The 15,599-nt window shown below is 36.0% G+C and overlaps 1 protein-coding gene and 1 long non-coding RNA gene across 7 annotated transcripts in view; one reads left to right on the top strand and one right to left on the bottom strand.

The window, feature by feature from the left end:
* Window positions 1-15,599, top strand: part of GALNT18 (polypeptide N-acetylgalactosaminyltransferase 18) — a 242,093-nt gene that overhangs the window by 224,592 nt on the left and 1,902 nt on the right. The window contains exon 11 of one of the 3 annotated variants that reach the window (XM_021271059.4): window positions 9,002-10,280. The exons of the other annotated variants lie outside the window; for them this stretch is intronic. Coding sequence (XP_021126734.1) covers window positions 9,002-9,103 — 102 coding nt within the window. The 3' untranslated portion in view covers window positions 9,104-10,280. Of the gene's footprint in view, window positions 1-9,001; window positions 10,281-15,599 lie in introns of those variants that run through there. 3 annotated transcript variants of the gene reach the window in all.
* The window catches only part of LOC119717212 (uncharacterized), a 52,322-nt gene continuing 43,820 nt past the window's right edge, over window positions 7,098-15,599 (bottom strand). For all 4 annotated transcript variants that reach the window (XR_011809954.1, XR_011809956.1, XR_005266391.2 and 1 more), the window contains 2 exons: window positions 10,004-10,142; window positions 7,098-8,500 (listed from right to left, as the gene is read on the bottom strand). This is a non-coding gene — a long non-coding RNA (uncharacterized lncRNA). The remainder of the gene's footprint in view (window positions 8,501-10,003; window positions 10,143-15,599) is intronic.

Below are 15,599 nucleotides of genomic sequence, written 5' to 3'. Positions count from 1 at the left end.
ATGCTGATAAGACATTGAATCCAGTCTTGGTGTCCACACTTCATAAATGATTTAAAAATACAAGGGTGAACTGCAAAAAAGCCACAGAAATTCTGAGGCTAGAACACATTTCATGATATAATGCTTACAGAGAGCATGCTACTCAATCTAGCTAAGAGGATGTGGTAGGGTGAGTCAGAAACATACCAGCATTTCCACAAAGGGAGACAGGTTATCCTGAAGACAAAACAGGTTCCAGAGGTTAGAAGCTGAAGATAGTCAAATTTCTTCTTTCAAAAGAAGATGAGGTTTTGAGGTTTTTCCAAAGGTAAAAACTAAGATATTTAGCATATCAGGTACTGACACATCTATATCTTAGGACAAATAAAATGAGATTACAATGCATTCTAAACAAGTACCTCATTTAGCTTCTGGGGAAGATTTAATAGCTTGTGTGAGTTTGAATGGTCCCAGTTGCTCCTCTGCAGTTTTGAGTATATGAAGTACACTTAGTTGGGTACTCCATTTCCATGAAATACAGTGCAGCTAGCCTTTCTTACTGAAAACCTACATTAGTGGTATATATGCCCATGAGCTGAGGCTCAGCCTTATGGGGATTTTTATCCCTGTGTTTAGTTTCTTCTATAATATCCACCAAGGGTTTGCAACTGTATTTTCTGGCCACTAGTAAGTTGTTTTGTTTTTGCTTTTTTCTTTGACTTCAACAGCCAAAGGTTAGTTAGTAAGGTATATTAAGACATTGGTAATGCAGTTTAACCTCTTCCTTAGTGCAGAGACCATTCAGACAGTGATCAGTAAAGCATACTATTAACATAATTTGTATTTATACTTGACTGTAATCCAGATCTTTGTCTTTAAATGGGAGCTCTAAAGCAGCAGACTTCAACTACCTAATTGGGAAGGACATTCCAGCTTTTACTTTCAGTTCTTTAAGGGCAGAGTTTTAAGTCTTCTATCAAATTTTAACAATTATCTTGTCATGCAGTGTGGTTGTTTCATAATAGGTGCCACCTCTGCACCTGATTTTTTGTATCATTTCTAAAATGTAGAATTAATATATTAATGTATTTCTTTAAATAGCCTTTTGGTAACTTTTTATTACTGTCCACCTATTGCTGAATAGCAGTAACCAGTCCTTCAGTAGATAACCCAACCCTTTGGTGACAATTAATGATTTCTACTCCAGGAAATTGCTGCCATTTTGTCATACTTACTACTTTAGAGCTCATTTGGGGTTGCAGCAATAGAATGCAATAATTTAAGTAATTAAAAAAAAAACAACAAACACTTCTGAAATGGTATTTGACTACTTTAGGATTGTATTTCTAATATGGAATAGAGTGACAGAAAACAATCTCCCACAGAAGGTACAGCGCTGCTAGACTAAACCCTATAGATTGTGCTTAAGTCTTCTATTTAAAAAAAAAAATGCCCAGGAGAAGTGAAAGCTAATTAGTTGTTTCCTTATGATGAATTAAGAGACAAATGAAATAATTAAAAGTTTTATGTTCAAAAAGGATTTTATTAATATCCAGTGCAATCAAAATGTCGTTATTTCTCATCATACAGCACAGTACACAGCCTCTTGTGCATGCTGTAAGCTAGAAAAAAACTAATGAGAGTCTAAAGCTAATCAGGGCTTTCCAACATCAACCAATGAAGTCTGTTTGAAATGTTCTCATTTAGTGTGTGGGTAAGGCATGAGTTTCTGTGAATGAACTGGAAGCTGTCTATCTGAGAAAGGTCTTTTTTATTATGTTTGAAAGCTCTGGAATTTCTTTTCCATATTATGCAGTCAGCAGGACTACTGAAAATTAGCAGGACTGTAAGGATTGATGCTTATGTAGTCTTGAAGTTTGTGAAGTATTCAGATGTAGGTAAGTTTGGACCTGGTGCATAGGGACATGGTTTAGTGGGTGGCAGTGGTAGTATGTTGATAGTGGGACCAGATGATCCTAAAGGGCTTTTCCAACGTTAATGATTCTATGAAATGGCTATAGCTTTATAGGTGCTATAAATTCTTTTGACTGCAAGGATGCTTTGACTTCTGTAGATTCCTAGGTCAGACAGATATTCTATTAAGAATGACGCTATAGGTAAGGAAAAGGAAATGGGAAAATGACAAGACGTACAAGCCAGAGTAGGGTAAACCAACTCAACTAGATTTCCCTGATTTAAAAAAAAATAAATTAAAATTAAAAAAAAAAATTGCCCTGCTTTCCAAACATGTATCTTGTATCTTAATATTTGAATGAAGACACTTTCTCATTTCTCTGCAAAACATACTCTGTATTCTGAAGGACCATGATAGTCTATAATCTATAATGGGGCAGTGGACTTCAGAAAGCTGACAGAAGACTGCACAGGTTTTTGAAAGTGTATTTTTCAGATAGCTTTCTTCCTTCTCACTTGCGTTGTTTGAATGTAAAGATGATAAAAATCCTTAAGACAAAAGTAGAAAATTGGTGTCATCCTCACCTATTCTCCTTGAGTCTGTAGATGTATTACAGAATTATTGTCCAACTTCATTTACATCTTTGTATGACTAGAACTCCATGTATATATACATACATATACATAACATGATTTACTTCAGTGTTTTTTTGTTTTTGTTTTCTGTTATGTAGTTACCTTTAGTTGTAGGAAGCTCAAGTCACATATTCAGGAAATCCATGCTATTCTTTCAGGAAATGCTATCCTTTGGACAGAATGGCAGTTTGTCAGGTGTTAACAGGGAGGGAACCACCACCAGTACCTCAGAAGTTTTCATTGCATTTTGTGAGGGTTGACTAGATAGAGGCCTTGGGACACTTTGTGGTAGCTTTTCTGTACAGGACAAAATTGTATTGAGCATTCAAAGCTTGTGCTATGTTTGTATAATCAGGATCCGTCTGAGCAAATTTTCATGCTCCACAGCTTTATACAGCTGCCAAATGCAATGAGACCCAATAAAATGTAGGCTTCAGTGACATTTTTGCTTCCAAGGCTTTTTGGAAGCGTTTATAACTGTAGTTATGTCAAATTATGTAAATTAGCCCTGAACAGACTCCCATCAACTGGATAATGTTCAAGAATTTTGTTGTTGGGGTTATCTGTCAAGTCTTCTCTCCTAGGGATATGCTTATTTTGGGAATGCATTAATGCTGTAAAGGTGTTTGACAATTCACCTAGTTCACTATGTCTCTTTTTCTTTTAATCAGAACAAAACTAGATATTTTAGCAAAAAGGTAAGTGATCACAAGAAATGACACAAAGAAGAAGGGATAAGGACAAGAATTACATGGTAGCAAAGTGGTGAGAATTCTACTAAAACATTAATTTATACATGGTATGAAGAAACCTGCTCTGGCATCAAGAGCCATTAGGAAAGCAAAAAATAACAGTTGCCACTCTGTGCCTGTAATTTAGAACTTATTCCCCATGATAATTTTTAGATTTACTTACCATAGCTACTGCAGTTGTTCTGGGGTAAGACATACTTTGAAGGCCTTCATGTGATATAATACTGGCACTAAACAATTAATCCTGCTTGTAGCCTGTGAGATCTTTATGGCAAGGTGCAGGTGCACATGCAGTGTGCTGGCAGCAGCAGTCTGCTCCCCGCTGTAACCGAATGTTTGTGGGAAGTATCATGTCTGCAGCACTTGCCTATGACAGTTGCTGTTCACACATGCAGTAAATCTGCTGCCCTTGGCGCTGCTGCACTAATTGTCTTAACATAATCTGTTTTGTGACAGACAAGGTGCTCTGAGAGGTAGGTGATGGAGACTGCTGCCCCTGGACTTTAACCTCCTTGGGACATCTTTCAATGCAGCATATGGCCAAAACCATGCTCTTCTCAAGTGCCTATCTGATACTCTTAACTTTGTTTTGTGTGGTAAGAGAGTATATTTTAAATGCTGCAGTCAGTCAGTCATTTTTAAGAAGATCCTTAGTTTCCAGTCTTATTTTTCAGGTTTACTGCTGATAGAAAGGTAGTTGTGACATAATTGCTGCCCTTTGAGTGAAATTTATCTCTACATACATCACCTGGCTGACAGCAGTTCTATACGTAGGCGATTTAGAAAGTATGCTTATGGCACACTAGGGCCCCTCTGACAGCACAACAAAGGCGCAAGGAATAAGTTTTTCCACAGTTACTCTTTATCTTGTAGTGTCTTAATGAATTGCATGTTCATATCTAGTTGGATAGGGTTATGACTGTTTCTTACGCTTTTGACCAGGTTAGCTATGCTGTCATTACTAGTTGCTGTTGTGAGATACGTATCAGGTAAGGGTTCTGCAAAAAAAACCACAACTATGAGAAAGGACATGACGCAGAAGTAAAAACCTAAGAGGTGAATTGTTTTAAGGCTGTTCCATAGTGATTTTTTTTTTCAGTACAGCAGGCTCTGTTAATTTAATTTAGCTTCCAGTATGGTTGCCACAAAAACGTAAGCAGAGAATGTATCTATATGGAAGAGCACTCACCTTAGACCTCATCAGAGGGAGAACCTGTGCACAGCACTTGCTCAGCACTGTCTTGTATCTGTATCCACTAGGCTAGGAGTTGCACCTGCCTGGGATGCTAACACTGCTTTTCTGTGTTATGGAGAAGTGTAATGCTAGTCAGTGATGGAGGATTCATCCCATTTGGAAGTGTTCAGGGGCAGTAGTTTATGCTGTCTTGAGAAGCTGTAAATGAAATTTGTTGCTGACAACTGTGGTTACTGTATGTGTCATTTCCCAGATATCATAGTAGGAATTGCTTTGGAAGGTAAGTTGGAGACAGAAGGGAGCAAATGAATTTACTCAATTGTTATAACATTCCACAGATAAAGCATGGTCATTTGTATCATATTTAAATAGATAATAAAAAGATAATAGATATTATATAGCTTAAATAGATACTCTCTGTAGCTGTATAAAGAAGGAATGTACCTGAAAATTACTGAACGTGTTTACATTATGTTAATCCCACAGATTTTTGGCTTTTGCCAGGTAGCCATTCTGAATTATTCTCACTTCCCTTTATGTCACGAAATTTAAAGATGTGCAATACTATTGCTAGCTAGAACCATTACCCACAGTCATATCCCAGAATGCAGAATACAGATGGTGTGGCAGGATTAAACTGGAGTCTTGGGAACCCAGTAGAGATTCTCTGTACCATTTTCATATGCCCCTTGCTGAGTGCACATAGTGCAGAACCAGGGGTTAGCACCATTAAACAACAGACGGTTTCTTTGTAATGTCCACTCCCAATCCATACATTAGCCAAGGACATCTGTGTATAGCAAGTTAACTTCAGTAGAATCTGTGTCTAAGGGAACAATTATCCCTATGAACTTCTTCCATTTTTTCCATTATGAGAGCCATGGGATAGAAAAACAGCATCATTAATTTATCAAGAATTTGAATTTATTCTGAACCCCAAAGGACGCAAATATGCTCAGTTTGTATTTGCAGTATAAGACATGTTGTATTGCCATAGAGCTATACAATTACACAGTGCTATCTGCCCTGCAGATCAGAACAAAAAGTGACTGTGATCCTATTAAAAAAAAATAAAAATAGATTTTGATACTGCAGGAGAAACAAAGAAAAACAGAACCTAATTATTCAGTCAATTGAGCCAACAAACTATGTTAAACCCTGTATTTTTATTGAGGCTGTCTGATTTTAAATAACCACTGTTTTCAAGTGCTCAAATTTAAACCTCAGCCGCAGAAGAGCACTTCCATATGTCCAGTGCTGTGTTAGTTTATGGGACCAGTACATCAACTGCACTTTTTTTTCTACTCTTAGCTGCTCTTTGTCTGTCTTCAAATATTACCCTAGCTCACCTCCATGTAATACTTTACTTAATACTTAAACTGGGTAACATGAGAGCGTTACCATCTGTACAAGGTGTTACAGCTGAAGGACAAGGTACCTCTACTGTTGCGCTGTTTAGACATGAGAAAGTGGTATTAAATGTTTTTATGTTCTTTTTGCTTTAGCTCAAATTCATGTGCAACTTAACCAATATTATTTTCATACTAAATACTTCCTTTTAAAAACAAGTATATTAAAATATTTGTTTCTTAGACTGCTTGAACTATGTCTTGTTATAAGCCTACAAACTCTTTTAGTCCCATTTATGCAGAATGGATTTGGAAACATAAAAATCTGAAAGAATTCTCTATTTTGAGTACTTGACTTCAACTTAAAATACAAAAATGTATAAGCAAATAGTTCAAATACAGAAAAAAAAAACTATACAAATATTACTATATAGTATTGCATTTGAATAATGGTGTTAAATTTGCTTGCAGTTATTGATGTAGTTAATGGCAACCCAAATGTTTTCTTGCATAAGTTTAGTCTTCTGTTTGGAGTAATTTTCCATTAGCAAGTTTTAGTCATTGCAAATCAGGTGCAGAACTTGCCAGCTAGAAGTTTTTGTGTGACTACAGCAGTAAAAGGAGCTTTTAGCGGGTGCATTTCAAGCCTTTTTCAGTATATTGTATTATGCAGTATTTACTCTCCTGAGGACTGCATTTAAACTCTAAAGACACTTTTGCTGAATTAATTTAAAAGGAAGTTAATGCATACCACGTTTTTCCTTGAAAATATATACCATATTTGCATATTTTAGCATATTAAGTTTTCAACACCACCTTCACTTACAAATAAATTACTTGTTCTAGTTCTACCCAATATTCCAAAATTTCTGATGTGCAGATAGGATTTCTCTAAAAATTGTCAAAGACAGCTGCTGCCAACAAGGTACGTAACATACATACAGAAGAATGGTCAGACCCATTGTGCTTTCTATAATTTAACGGATAACCAACACTTACCATATGAAGTGGCTGGATTTCAGGAGATCTGAGCTCTGATCTTGGTTCTTCCTTTGTTTTACTGAGCCAATCACTTCTTGGGTTCTGCTTTTGTCAGCTTTCAGATAGATGGATGAAGTTTTTTAACTTTAACATACATCTATTTTTCAAATTTCTCAGTTAGGAAGAAAAAAAAAAACTGACAGAACAAAAGAACCCCAACTCTGCCCTGATCAAATGAGTAGAAGTTGCATCTTTAATTCCAAAAGAAGCAAGAGAACTATGTACATAAACAATACTTGGTTACCAAATAACATCGTACAAGCCAATTAAAGATGAAAATATAGAAAATATTTTAGAAGAATTTTCACTTGGAAGACAATTAAATTAGGATGAAATGATGATGTATGTGACAAGAATATATTGCTTGTTACTTTGTGAGATGATCAGGCCATCAAGTCTGGTACCATGAATCTGACAGTGACAATACCTAAGATAACACACAAAATAGTTTATTTTCATTATTGTCTGAGTATACTGTGCAAGATCTGCACTGCAGCTGCAAGGAAATTCCTTTCCCAATATCAGTTCTTATCACCTTACAGCTTTCTGTGGGGACTAAGAAAAAAGCTATTTTCAATACCCAGGTATTGTGACCAGAGTTCCAAAGAGCCCAACCTAAACTTCCTTGTTAGAATACGTGCATCAATGGAAATACTAGTGAAAGTTTATTTCTTATTTTTCATCAGTTGGCACTCAATTTATTTCTTGGTTTCTAGCCATTGGTTTAATTGCAAGCATATAATGACAATGCAAATCACTCTGTTACTGGGTAAAAATGGGTTAGTAAGCCCTCATATTGAGCATTCAGATTACAAAACCTTGGTTAGTAAAAACACACCTCTTCCACCCCCCAAGAAAATAAAACATCATTCAGTATTTTTGTTTTCTAGAAGAGTTACATCTTATTAAGAATTACATCTCATAAAGCAATAGGAATGCACATTTGTTCTAGTTTAAAAACCCTAAAACACTGGCAATCTGTTAAAACGTCCAAGGATAATTATCTCCTCTTTCTTAGGAAAAAGATAAAAATCTTGGGGTTTCTAATAGTGTTGAAAGGAGTTTCTCATTAGGTTGAATATGAGTAGCTAGATATCTCCCTCTGCTAAGGTTGGCAGTAATAATGTGCACTTTTCATCTGGAAATTCATTTTTGGTATGCTACGTTAGAACAATATTTTCATTCATAAGGAGAAAAAGAGAAAGAACCAGGCTCTTACACATGACCTTCAGTTGCATGCTGTGAAAGGATTTTCATTAGCATTTCTCATACTGCATCTCATGCACACTCAAAAATGGGGAGGAAAGGGATGTTAACAAACGCTTTCCACAGATTAGCAATGGAGAAAGAACTTTAGAAAGCAACACGTACACAAGTGATGAATTCTTCAAAACCAATCAAAAAGGTAAGACGTAGGAATATGCAATTTGCCATATTGCATACTGTAAAAATAAGTAACTAGATTAATTACCTTGTCTAGTAGACTGCCTCCAACAGTGGTAAATGCTTGCTGTTTCACAAACTATTCAGTCGTCAGTTCACTGGAACACCATGAGGAGTCACTTCCTGACCCCTAATGCACTCCCTTTGTGAAGGCCAAGATGTATTTTGTCCAAATGATCAGCTCAGCATGCCTATAAAAATGTTCTTTCATCAGTATGCCCATTAAAAAAAAATCTTGTCAGTCATTGAACACCGACAATTAATTCAATAGATTTCCTGTACCTGGAGAAATCACAGCAGTTGTTGCATATTACTAACTCTAGCAATCAGTTTCCCTTATAAAAGCATTCATTTACCAGTTTCCCACAGGTATTCATACTTCCATCACATAAGTCAGATCTCACTATTTTTCGTTTACATACAGAATCCTATTTTTATTTCATTTTAGTATATTTTTAATTCCTTACCAGTCAGCAGCTGTCAATATGTGAATCATCTATCTCACCAGCATGCATTCCTGGAACTTACAGAGTTCAACTTTTATGACTGTTAGTTCTCAAAAGGTATCCAATTTATTGCTAAATGAATTTTAACTTGTTACACAGGACAGCAGCTGAATTCAGAAAAGTGATGCTCATCATTATCAACTGCATAGCATAAAGCTAGCTTTTCCTTTTTTCCACTCTTATTAGGTAATCCTAGCTATCAGAAGATCATCAATGCAAGTACAGCATCGTCTGGATTTGTTGTCAATATTTTCAGACAACATTTTCATCGACAAATTCTACATCTAGCTGTAATTGTAAGGCTTAGATATGGATGAAAGATTCTCATTTTAAATTCCTCATTTTTATTTTTTAAACAGGAACATATTGATTAATCAATGATAACCTATATTATCTGTTTCTGCCAATGTTTTTCCTGGAATGTCAGAAACATTTTCCCTCTACTACTGATACAAAAAGGATTCATTTTTACTTTCTGAAAAATCCCTAATGGTCTTTTCAGTCTGTATAATGTATTCTACTCCAACGTCTGCTTCAATTTTCTTGGTTTTATCACCATTTTCTGTAGTGAAATGCATTTTGAGTTATCATATCCTAAAGAGCTTCTTTGCATTTCAGTCAAGGTGTGGATGTATTTATCTGTGAGTTATTATTTTCTTAATCTTGTTATTAACAATGGATCTTTGTAATCTGGTGTGATGAAGCTAGATATATGCATGCAAAATATTACTGACAGGCTTAAATCCATACATTCTGTTTCTGATTTTTATGCTGTTATTCTGTAATTTGTTTTCCATTCCAATTACATTCTCTGTGAGACACTGTAAGACATTTCCTACTACCAGATTTAATTGCTCTTATTTAAATACTTTAATTAACAGGATTGTGCATTTCCACATTGTGTAGATTTAATACACATTTAAATAGCTGACCTAGAGTGTTTTATGTTCATGTAGCCTATCTAGATTAAGCAAAAACAATAAATGATTGCACAGACCATTGGTTACTAAAAACCAGTTTGGATGTGCAGATAAAGCTGCATCATTTGATGTGTTACAACCGCAGTAGTAAAGATTTATTACAGCAGTATGAAAATTTAGCATTTATGATTATATGAAATCTGAACAGCTAGAAGTCTCAGTAGTAAAATGTGACAAAATGTGATGTAAATTGATTAAATTGTTGTACCTGTTGAATGATGCATCTAATTCCATTGTCAGAGGATACTTCACAGTATTTACTCCTTGGGTACCAGTAAGTAGATCTAAGATCAGTGCTCGGATGGCTGCCTGAGTATGAGGAGAGGGGTACACACAGAGCCTGAGTGCTGGAGGAGGAGGAAAAAAATATTTTTCATTTAAAAATTGCTTGGACAATCCCTGTTACAACTCCACCTAAATTTATGAGATTATATGCAACAATAATTTTGATTAGGACTGAAAAAATAAATTCACATTTAAAAACAGTATCTGGTAAAGATTCTCATTTGCCTATTTGTAAATAGTGACATAAATAGCTGACAGACAATACCTTTGTAGTATGTAACATTTCTGTATACAGTATTTCATACACATAATAGCAGTTAAGCACACCTTATTTTCACAGTAGTCATGGCAAATGTAAATGAAACCAAGTCTCTTTGAAGAAGAGCAACAGCTAACAGTATTCTTTGCTAAGGAATTTTAATTTAAATAGTTAAAATTAATTTTGAAAGATCTGAACAAGAAACAGTATAGCATCTTATTAGAGCATTTGCTTTACTTACGGAGCACCTGCTGCCAAAGAATTGAAAAATTTGTCATACTGTTTTAGATTCAGAAGGAATTAAGCTTTACCATTATATTAGCATTATATATACACTTATACTCTATATGTAACTGTAAATAAGAATTTATAAGCTCACTGTCATCATCCAGTATTTCCATTAGATTGGCAATGCTGATAATACATCAAGTGCTGCATGGAATCGATTACTGACATTCTCCTATGACCTCTTTCTTACTTCAGCATGATCCATACTGAAGTGACCATAAAAAAGATGAATGACTTCTGAAGATCCAGCAGGTTTTTTTGAGGGGATTATATTTGGCACACAGTCACTGAAACTTTACCCCAATGTTCTGGGGAAACAAATGATAAGATGATGTGTTGTGAAGGTCTATTTTATATACACCTCATCACTGAATCATTCTTTGATTCAAATGTATCAAAGTAGTAGTAAAGATCACAGTTTCCACCTCAAAGGTAGAATGAACATGTAAATATCTGAGGATGCTGATTAAAGTACAAGTAGAGAACTAGAGACTAATGAATACAATTATCTGTATGGAATATATGATACAAGACTGAATATACGTTGTAAATACCTATGCATGTACATGGACACACACATCCCTTATTAACTTTCTAACACTTTTTTTTTAGAAATAGACGTGGTTAGGCAAGCTGGTAAGAGCAGAGATTTTTTTTTTTTTTTTTTTTAAGTACAATACTATGAGCTTTAATGTGATGAGAAAAAAGAAATGGGTATAACCTTATAGTAAATTGTTAAAAAGAGCTATCAGTTCATTTTCAGGACTGCTGACAACCTGCAGCATTCATTTAATACCCTTCATTTCTACAGGTAACAAAATCCTGAATAAGTTGCATGCCCAAGAGTATTTCTAGGCTATAGAACCCTGTTTCAGTTTAAAGCAACACCCTCACTTCCCTGTTTTCCCTGTCAATTTTTTTTGTCCTGAAAATTTGAAACCCAACACAGCAACTTGCAGCTTACAGAACCCGTCACACCTACTTTAACAACCTGAGCAGCATAGGTCATGTCTGGCAGCTGGCAGCTGTGCCAAGTACAAACATTGACTGAATTGACAAAGTCAATTAGTTGCTGTGAATTACTTATTCCACTTTAATGATGCCACATATCCACATTCAAATCCTTCCTTTAAAAATATTCAAACCATGACACAGGATCTCTGGCCTTTTCTGCCATGCGTTTTGCTGTTCATACCTCAAAGTGCAGCTTTGGCAAACTGACTTCAGAGAAACGGAAAATTATTTGGTCATGACGGTGGAGAATTCTTACTGAAACAATTTAGTAAATACAATGGTAAACTATTAAATACAGCCAGAAATCAGAACAATTTTACACTGATCAGTAAAAACGTCACCTGATTAAATGAGTCTGTTGTGTAGTATGAACAATAAATAAGCATAAGGGGAGCTTTTAGGCCAAATAACTAGGGTGAGCTATCAGTACTTTTTGACAAGGGATATGTTACAGAAATTTCCTAATGCAACCTTTTTTTGTTGGTGGTGGTGTTATAAAGTCAGAGAAGGGTTTCTCTGCTTTTGAAGGAAGTTTAAGGACTGTGACATGGTACATAGCCAATTCTGCAGTAGCTGTAGTATGATGGGGAAGGAGTTCCCAGTTAGATGGTACATGTACACTGTACAGATATTTCTAGTAAAGAAACTGCATTTAACATAACTAGTATTTGCAAAGCAAACTGTACTGATGTTCTGTCCCATTTGTAGCCCTCTGGATAGCAAGCCTGTTAGTGAAACTTTATGAAAGCTTTCAACTAAGCTTGGTTCTGCAAGGACCAACACTCCAGAGAGACCTGTCCCACCCTGCTGTTCTGCAGAACAAGTATGGGAAGGGGAAGGTTTGGGAATGCTGCATCCATGACCACACAAGAAACCAAAATAAAGAATAATTACTTTGTACGGGTTGTTATCACTCCAGTTGTAACCAAGAATATAAAAGCATATACTTGCAACATGATGCTCTTTCTAAAAGCATGTTAGTAGTTGCATAGTAGTACACGAGACTGCCTACCAAACATCCTTGTACTGCACAATGTTAGAGTTTGCAAGTACATCACAAGGCACTGTTAGATGCTGTAGTATTGGCTAAATTCTGCTTCAGTGAAAGACTTAAAAGGAAATCGCTTAGGTATGGCAGACCTGCAGAAAGTACAATAATTCTAAAGGAAATCAGAAGTATTACTGTGTGCCACTGTTCTGTGAGCCTGACTTACCACATATTCCAATAGCTATTGCCCAGAAAAAGATGGATGACTTGAAATAGCATATACAAGTACGCTTATAAACCACTAAATCATTTTTATAAAGTCTAATGGTACCAGGAGTTAAGAGCATTTGTACTTCTCAAATTGTTTCAACCTGCACCACAACACCCATCAAATTTTCAGTCAGACTTAGTAATGCTGTCACACTCAGTATGTTTTTATAAAATAGTTGACCTGAATTTATTTATTCACCTGAAACTTCTACTGCTTTTATGCTGTCCTTCATCATCAATGATGCTAATCCTAATTCCGTTCAACTGGGAAGAATTCCTCTGTAATTTGTTTCAGCCTATAGAATCATATGCTATGTATCATTGTAAAATACATTAACCTAGGCTACCAAATTTTTGCCTTTAAATTGGAAAATAGAAGTCTTAACTAGGATGGTAAGAGGGAACCAGACAGGCAGACAATTCACCTTTCATATTCAGTTAGCCTGAAGTGTAGTATTACAATAGACTGTTTTGCTGAGCAGTAAATACGACTGTCAAGTTTTACACGCATTTTATTAAAATAGCTATAAATGAAGAATTAAAGAACACCTTTATCTATGTATGGTTCTAGGATTCTAAATGCACACGATGCTGACAGACTGCAGAAACTATTCAGTGATGCTGTAATTTGGAGGCTAAGCCAGAGCTGCAAAATGTAGTATTAGCTTTCAGTGAGTATCGCATGTTACTTGCTTTGAAGTGGAGTTATTCCATTCTTGTGCTTTAATGACTTAAACAGCTAATTCAGGCCTTGCAACATATAGTGAGTGCACTGTCATCACCCTAGAAATAATAAAATAATACCACTACAACAGACTTGCATTAAGCATATGAAGGAAAAAAGGAACACAAGAAAATTAAATAATCTAACATGTTTGTATGTGCTATACAAACCCTTCTCCCTGTACTTCAGAGCAATACTTCCATTTATATGCTTACTGAAAGGAACCAAAGCTGTGTAGACTGCACCCTCTCTGTGGGATTAAGCCATGGTTCTTGCACAGACCTCACATCTCTCCTAAGCTGAGTTGTTCCACTTCTAACAGGACTGTAGCTTTTATGTTTCTCTTTCGTAAAAAAATAAAATAATCATCATCTTCCTAAAAGCACCTCTGCTGTCTCAAACGTTCAGCTCACACATATTAACCACTACTTAACTTTGGTGTCTCTTTTGTGTTCCATACAGAAGCCTTCAATGTACTCAGCAGAGTGATTTTCAGTAGGCACTACAGAGTGCTTTACAGTTTATCAAAAAGAGCTTTCTCTGCCTTTTTTTCTGTTCTAAGTCACTTGTTTCTGTTAAAAAGAAGCTGAATCAGGAAAAGGAAGGGGTGTCCTTGGGAGTGGTTTATACTCTCTTTCTGTAGCTGCCACTAGTACAGTATTTCACATGTATGCGTTCACTGTCATAGCAAGGTGTGCTCTCCGTGATTTAGAACAGAGGAAAAACCTCTGTCTCCACTGTGAGCATACTTCCTATCTCCTGAAATCCTCAACAGGTGTGGAAGGCATTTGGGCCTGTTCAAGTAACAGAAACCCTTGACCATTGAAACAAGTATGATTTAGCCAGAAGGACTGAAAGACATTTCAACTCAGCAAGGCATTATTTAAGACTTTGTGTTACAGTTTGCTCTAGGTAGCAGAGCAGTAATTAGGTGACCAAGTCCTACAAACAGTCCTTGGTGAGAAAAGAAATAGGTACCACAGAACAGGATTCACAAAATGCAGCCAACAAACTAAGCAGATGCCCCAGTCCAGCTGCTGAAGAGACAAATAACTCCACAGGCCAGACCTGAGCATTTACTAATCTCTCGTCATAAGCATAAAATTCTCAGAATTCACAGAGTTCATTTAACAGCATTTGGGCAGACAGGAGAAGCAAGAAGAGGTCTACCAAGGAACACTTGCATTTTAGCTGTCATGCTTTCCATAAAATGGAGAGAATGAATTCTGATCCTTCACTTAATGCAAATGAGTTAGAAAGGACAGGCAAGGTCTAGAAGTACCACACCTACATTCATATCTCAGATGCAAAAATGGGGCAAAGAAGGGCCTGAACTACACTCTCGCATAGCTGGTTAGTTTTCTGGGCCAACTTTTTTCTCTTGCTTTTTCTGTTCAAGATCTAAACTGAAGATGTCCTTGACACCAACACTGAAAAAAAATGCCTAATTGATACATGTAAATGCTCGAGACAGATACAGAACTAATCAAGTTCAATGACAGAAACACGAGCAACTCCAGCACCAGTTGGAAGCTCAAGAAGTTGATCTGAAAAAGTTTATTTTTGTCAAATAGAAAATATTCATTATGTTGAGTTTTGTATTCATAGGCCTTCATTCAAAGCTCACTGATTTTGTTTAAAAAAAAAACTCTCACCAACTTCAGTGAGCTTTAGCAGGCCACAGTAAGTTGGGGGGGAGGGTAAGTGAACAAATAGCATATAATAAAGCTTTGACTAATTTCCTGTCATAGTTACTTCAAATGAATGTTCTGTGTGTCAGACAGTTACAGTTCTTATAGATAGTTTAGAGTTTATGCTGTCACCATACACCCACATTTAAGTACCATTATTAATATGGATATCAATAATACTTATACAGCAGTGGAAAAATACAGTTCACTCAGCATTTTGTTGGAGAGGTGTATTAAAATGCCTAGTGTATGCCTGGCTGTCTAGTAAAGTAATTGGTGAAAATC

The sequence above is a fragment of the Anas platyrhynchos genome, chromosome 5, assembly GCF_047663525.1.
Source record: "Anas platyrhynchos isolate ZD024472 breed Pekin duck chromosome 5, IASCAAS_PekinDuck_T2T, whole genome shotgun sequence".
NCBI classification, from domain to species: Eukaryota; Metazoa; Chordata; class Aves; order Anseriformes; family Anatidae; genus Anas; species Anas platyrhynchos.
The sequence above is the reverse complement of the archived record's forward strand: the minus strand, read 5'-3'. Positions and strand labels throughout refer to the sequence as shown.